The 6,771-nt window shown below is 46.2% G+C and overlaps 1 protein-coding gene across 4 annotated transcripts in view; it reads right to left on the reverse strand.

The window, feature by feature from the left end:
* The window catches only part of ACOX1 (acyl-CoA oxidase 1, palmitoyl), a 40,350-nt gene extending 33,585 nt beyond the window's left edge, over window positions 1-6,765 (reverse strand). For all 4 annotated transcript variants that reach the window (XM_011981835.1, XM_011981757.1, XM_011981920.1 and 1 more), the window contains exons 1-2: window positions 6,263-6,765; window positions 5,832-5,991 (exon numbers count right to left, since the gene is read on the reverse strand). In XM_011981835.1, the coding sequence (XP_011837225.1) occupies window positions 5,832-5,991; window positions 6,263-6,371 (269 nt within the window). In that variant the 5' untranslated portion in view covers window positions 6,372-6,765. The remainder of the gene's footprint in view (window positions 1-5,831; window positions 5,992-6,262) is intronic.
* Window positions 6,766-6,771: the final 6 nt, after the last annotated feature.

A 6,771-nucleotide genomic window follows, 5' to 3' on the forward strand; every position in this document is an offset into this window, starting at 1 on the left:
AAAAAAAAAAAAAAAAAGGAAATAATAGTAAACACAATATACCCTTATTTTCCTATTTCCTAAATAAGTACTACACGATTATCCTCACCATTTCTTTTCTTTGTTTCTTTTTTTTTTTTTTTGGAGACAGTCTCCCTCTGTTGCCCAGGCTGGAGTACAGTGGTGTGATCTCAGCTCATGGCAACCTCTGCCTCCTAGGTTCATGTGATTCTCATGCCTCAGCCTCCCAAGTAGCTGGGATTATAGGCGTGCACCACCAAGCCCGCCTAATTTTGTATTTTAGTAGAGAATGCATTTTGCCATGTTGGCTAGGCTGGTCACAAAGTGGCCTGGCCTCAAGTGACCAGCCCACCTCAGCCACCCAAAGTGCTGGGATTACAGGTGTGAGCCAACATGCCCAGCCCCATTGTCTTTTCTATCTTACATAAATCATAATCCACTTAGAAACAAAAAACACTCATCATGGATGCTCTTAGATACGAATATTTCTAGTTAATCAAAATGAATTAATGTAATTATTACAGATTCCACCAGAGGGAACGACTTCTGTGTCCTAATCATGTGTTTAAGTCAATAGAAGCTGCTTATTAACATCAGTAAAAAATGTTTTCTCGGCCAGGCGCAGTGGCTTATGCCTGTAATCCCAGCACTTTGGGAGGCCAAGGTGGGTGGATTACGAGATCAGGAGTTCGAGACCAGCCTGGCCAACATGGTGAAACCCCATTTCTACTAAAAATACAAAAATTAGCTGGGTGAGGCGGCAGGTGCCTGTAATCCCAGCTACTCAGGAGACGAGACAGAAGAATCACTTGAACCCAGGAGGCGGAGGGTGCCGTGAGCCAAGATCACACCACTGTACTCTTGCCTGGGAGACAGAGCAAGACTCCGTCTCAAAAAAAAAAAAAAAAGTTTTCTCTGCCACCAACAGTTGTCAGGCATAGGCCTAGGGCAGGACATCACTTTTCAGGGGTGCTGAAGACATACTCATCTGAACAGCCAAGAGACGACTACTAGCCAACATCTAAAATGCCTTTTAACCCTCAGATTCTATGATTTTTATATTGTTTATGTTAATTTAAACTAGAGGGAAATAAGAGAAAGGAGGAGTATGAACAGAAAAGATGAGTCAATTTCTAAGGAATTTACAGTAGCAGCTTACTCCTCTGTATTTTATGCAACACAAGAGTTACTTGTATAACTCTAATACATAAGTTACACATTTCATAAAATGTACCATGCCCAAAAGCCTGATTAGATAAATGTGTAACTTAATCTCTCAAAGGCAAACACAGAATTCTCTAACTGTTGTGTTACTAAAACCAAAATGTTTTTATACACTTTCTATTTGTATAAATAAGAACACTTTTTTTTTTTTGGAGACAGAGTCTCACTCTGTCGCCCAGACTGGAGTGCAATGGCGCGATCTCGGCTCACTGCAAGCTCCGCCTCCCGGGTTCACGCCATTCTCCTGCCTCAGCCTCCCAGTAGCTGGGACTACAGGTGCCTGCCACCATGCCCGGCTAACTTTTTTTGTATTTTTAGTAGAGACAGGGTTTCACCGTGTTAGCCAGGATGGTCTCGATCTCCTAACCTCGTGATCTGCCCACCTTGGCCTCCCAAAGTGCTGGGATTACAGGCGTGAGCCACCACGCCCTGCCAAGAATACTTTTCTATAAATACTTTTAAGTGCATTAAGTATTCTATTTCATATGTATATAAAGAGGAAATAAACATACAAAAATGTCCAAGAAATAGGCCAGGCACAGTGGCTCACACCTGTAAGCCCAGCATTTTTGGAGGCCGACGTGAGAGGATCACTTGGGGTCAGGAGTTCAAGACCAGTGTGGGCAAAATAATAAGATCCTGTCTCTACAAAAAATTTAAAAATTAACCAGGTGTGAGCCAGGCACAGTGGCTCACACCTATAATCCCAGCACTTTGGAAGGCCGAGGTGGCGGATCGCCTGAGATCAGGAGTTTGATACCAGCCTGGCAAACATGGCAATATAGTGAAACCCTGTCTCTACTAAAAATACAAAAACATTAGCTGGGCGTGGTGGTGGGCACCTGTAATCCCAGCTACTTGGGAGGCTGAGGCAGGAGAATCGCTTGAACCCAGGAGGTGGAGGTTGCAGTGAGCCGAAATGATGCCACTGCACTCCAGCCTGTGGGACAAGAGTGAAACTCCGTCTCAAACAAAAACAAAACAAAACAAAACCAGTACATGCCCCAAATTCTCAAAAATACTGCTTATTTCATCAATTTCAGTATTCTTCTCCCTCATTTTAGCATTTAAGAGATCCAGGCCAGGCACGGTGGCTCACGACTGTAATCCTAGCACTCTGGGAGGCCGTGGCGGGTGGATCACCTGACGTCAGGAATTTGGGACCAGCCTGACCAGCACGGAGAAACCCTGTCTCTACTAAAAATACAAAATTAGTCGAGTGTGGTGGCACATGCTTGTAATCCCAGCTACTCGGGAGGCTGAGGCAGGACCTAAAAATACTAAATTAGTCAGGTGTGGTGGCACATGCCTGTAATCCCAGCTACTCGGGAGGCTGAGGCAGGAGAATCACTTGACCCAGGAGACAGAAGTTGCAGTGAGCCGAGATCGCAACATTGCACTCCAGCCTGGGCAACAAGAGCGAAACTCCATCTCAAAAAAAAAAGAAATCCAGGCTAGGCACAGTAGCTCCTGCCTGTAATCCCAGCACTTTGGGAGGCCGAGGAGGGCAAATTGCTTGAGGTCAGGAGTTCGAAACCAGCCTGACCAATATAGTGAAACCCTGTCTCTACTAAAAATACAAAAAATTCGCCTGCCTGTAGTCCTGGCTACTCAGGAGGCTGAGGTAGGAGAATTGCTTGAACCCAGGAGGCAGAGGTTGCAATGAGCTGAGATCCTGCCACTGCACTTCAGCCTGGGCCACAGAGAGAGACTCCACTCAAAAAAAAAAAGATAAAGAAAAAGAAAAGAAATCCAATGGGCCAGGAGCAGTGTCTCATGCCTGTAATCCCAGCACTTTGGAAGGTCGAGGTGGGAGGATCACTTGAACCCAGGAGTTTGAGGTTACAGTGAACTATGATTGTGCCACTACACTGCTACCTGGGCAACAAAGCAAGATCCTGTCTCAAACAAAAATGAAAGAAAGAAAGAAAGAGAGAAAGAGAGAGAGAGAAAAAGAGAGAGAGAGAGAGAGAAAGAAAGAAAGAAAGAAAGAAAGAAAGAAAGAAAAGGAAAGAAAGAGAAAGAAAGAAAAGGAAAGAAAGAAAGGAAGGAAGGAAGGAAGAAAGGAAGAAAGGTAAGTGATGTATTTCACAATTAATAGCATACCATGGTTAACAGGCAGCATTCTTTCTTTCTTAGTGTACACGAAACACTGGTGTGAGTTATAATCGATGAGATTATATAACCGAGGCTTTAACTCAATGGCATGCGATAATTGCCAGGACTCATTTACAAACCCCTTCTCTAACTTAAAAACTGATCTCCTTGTCATATCCTAAGGACACTGGAAGCCCGTCAAAGGGTGTGTTAAAGTTTGTACTTTGATACTTCACATGAAAAATCATACACAAAGTAACTTGCTGGTGTCCATGAATCTTCAATCCACATAAAGGACTTTGTTCTATTTCATTGTGACCTCACTCGAGTCTGGTTACACATTATGAACAGGCCACAGGTTATGAAATCATCTACTAACAACTTTAAAATGTACTGCACCACCCATTCAAAAACAAACACACACACACGCACACACACACACACACAAACTTCTTTCCTGACATTTCTAGAAGGAATAAAATCTTACTAATTTTTTCAAATTTACAAATCCAACACAGGTATCAGTAACATAATCTTCTAGGAGTTACTCTATCTCAGTATCCCCATAGCCATGAGTTACTTTAAAAACAAAATAGACCATTTAGAAGTATGCTGATTTGAACTACCAAAAATAAATAAACAAAATTTTTACGGCTAAAACTGAGTGGAGTTCTGAGGAAAGTCCAAAGGACCAGAGTAAACCATTTCATCTTCACAAAAATAACCCAAGTCAAGCTGAATATCGACACCAAAGGCACTAGAGGCAGTGACCATTATTACCATAAAGGCAGAACGTGCAATATATTCTATTTAGCTTGGTTCTAGTCTATATACCACTCATAGGATTTAATCTTTACTGATGAAAATACTGGAGTTCCTTTAAAATGGAGAAACTGAAAGAGAAAATGCCTAGGAATAAATGTGAAAAAATGCTATAGGTCAAAATAATCTTGTACTAGGATCATGTAACAGTGTTTGTTTAGGTTAAGGCAAAAAAGTCCTTTTTTTTGTTTTTTGAGACAGAGTCTCTCTTTGTTGCCCAGGCTGGAGTGCAGTGTCACGATCTCGGCTCAGTGTAGCCTTCACCTCCCGGGTGCAAGGGATTCTCCTGCCTCAGCATCCCGAGTAGCTGGGACCACAGAAGCGCACCACCACGCCCGGCTAATTTTTGTATTTTTAGTAGAGAGAGGGTTTCACCATTTTGGCCAGGCTGGTCCACCTGCCTCGGCCTCCCAAAGTGCTGAGATTATAGGCATAAGCCACTGTGCCCGGCCCAAAATCCTTATTTTTATTTATTTTTACCGCTCCTTGTGGAGCAGGATGGATCACGAGGTCAGGAGTTTGAGACCAGCCTGGCAACATGGTGAAACCCCATGTCGACTCAAAATATAAAAATTAGCCGAACGTGGTGGTGGGCGCCTGTAATCCCAGTACTCGGGAGGCTGAAGCAGGAGAATGGCTTGAATTGGGGGGGTAGAGGTTGAAGTGAGCCGAGATCCCACCACTGCACTGCAGCCTGGGCGACAGAGCGACACTCCGTCTCAAAAAACAAAAACGAAAACAAAAAGAAACAAAAAACACAATAAAACACATGGTATGAAAAAAGGATATACTCTCTTCCACACTAGAATCAAGGCAAGTTTTTATGACGTCCCTCTCATATGCACAAGACAACCATTCAAGCGCTGTCATCGATTCAGAACTACTGGGTTCTTAGACTTTCTATTCATTTAGAGGCGTGACTGATTATTCTTCATCCAGGTCCACATTACCATATAATATAATCTGCTACTGCTCCAAAATATTTAAATGGACGTGCAACTAAAAACAAAAATCCTTCCAGATTCAGAATTTTAGCTGTTCTCGTTACAAAGAGCAAAATGATTCTGCATTCAAATCAGTCAAATTTGAGTTGCTTGGGCAGAATAATGTTTTTACAACATCCTTGAAACTGTACTCGAGAAAACTCCTGCATTTCCATTTATTATCAACATTCTACAAACACGTCATCCCACGAAAAGGCTTGGATACAAAAGTAACCACATTATTTTCCACACATGTAACTTTATTATTTTTTTTTTGAGACGGAGTCGCGCACTCTTGCCCAGGCTGGAGTGCAGCGGCGGGATCTAGGCTCACTGCAGGCTCCGCCTCCCGGGTTCACGCCATTCTCCTGCCTCAGCCTCCCGAGTAGCTGGGACTACAGGGTACAGGGGCCCGCCACCACGCCCAGCGAATTTTTTGTATTTTTAGTAGAGACGGGGTTTCACCGTGTTAGCCAGGATGGTCTCGATCTCCTGACTTCGTGATCCGCCCGCCTCGGCCTCCCAAAGTGCTGGGATTACAGGCGTGAGCCACCGCGCCCGGGCACATATATAACTTCATAAAGTGTCATGAAAATATGCCAGTTTGCATCTTCAAACGCCAAGCACGGTGGTGAAAGGCCACCATAGACCGCAGCTTTAAAGTTCAGGCTTAACAACACTTGCTCTGTGCTAAGGCATACCTACTTTTTAAACCACATAATTTCATCAGGGTCTGCGATGCCAAACTCCCTCATCTTCTTCACCATGATGGCACTTTTCCTGACAGCCACCTCATAACGCTGGCTGCGAGTGAGGAAGTTCAAGTCCTCATGCTGGAAGTCTGGGTCGTTCAGGATCATGTTCTCTGGAAGGGGGTTAAAGGGCATTAAAAGGCAGACAGACACTCGAGGCTCCGTTCCACCCTCCCTGAATCACAATAGGCTTCAGAGTCGCGGACACATCTCGGGAATGGCGATATCCCCCCACCAGGAACACAGGCTGTTCCTCGAAGTGGGGGTCCCGGCTCCCCTAACGCTGGGCGAGAGGGCCTGGGCCCCATAGCGCCCCTGACTCCGCATCGAGGGAGTCTCCAGGTTTTCTCGGGAAAGGAGGGAGGTCTCGCCCGCCGCCCTCACCGATCTCTCGGCGGCGCCGGGTGTTCTCGGGGCTGCCGTCCAGGATATGTGTAAGCAGCTCCGGGTTGAAGCTGGCGGAATCCCGCTCCCTGCGCAGGTCCGGGTTCATGGCGACGACCAGCTGGCAGCGAAGTAAGCACCGACGGAGGTGGCAGTGACAACCTAAACCCGCAGCTCCAGCGCCGGCCGGGCCCTATGAGGCAGCCTCAGAACCGCGCAAGTCCCCGCCTCCGCTCACCCGGCCCGCCCCTTCTTTCTCCGAGGCCCTTCGGCGCGTGAGTGACAACCGCCCAGACAGAGGGGGCGATGTCCGCGGCGTGACTGGGGCCGGTCGCGGGGCAGACGAATCCTCTGCTCCTGGCCAGGGGAGGCTCCCGAGCGGATCCTCGGGAAAGGGGCTCCAAAGGTCAAGAAATTGCCCCGCGGGGCGTTCGGGGACAGGGAAAGTAAAGCACTTTTTGTATCCCGCCACCTCTCCCGTCACGTGACCACGCGGGGCGGAAAGAGGA

The sequence above is a fragment of the Mandrillus leucophaeus genome, unplaced genomic scaffold, assembly GCF_000951045.1.
Source record: "Mandrillus leucophaeus isolate KB7577 unplaced genomic scaffold, Mleu.le_1.0 Scaffold1, whole genome shotgun sequence".
NCBI classification, from domain to species: Eukaryota; Metazoa; Chordata; class Mammalia; order Primates; family Cercopithecidae; genus Mandrillus; species Mandrillus leucophaeus.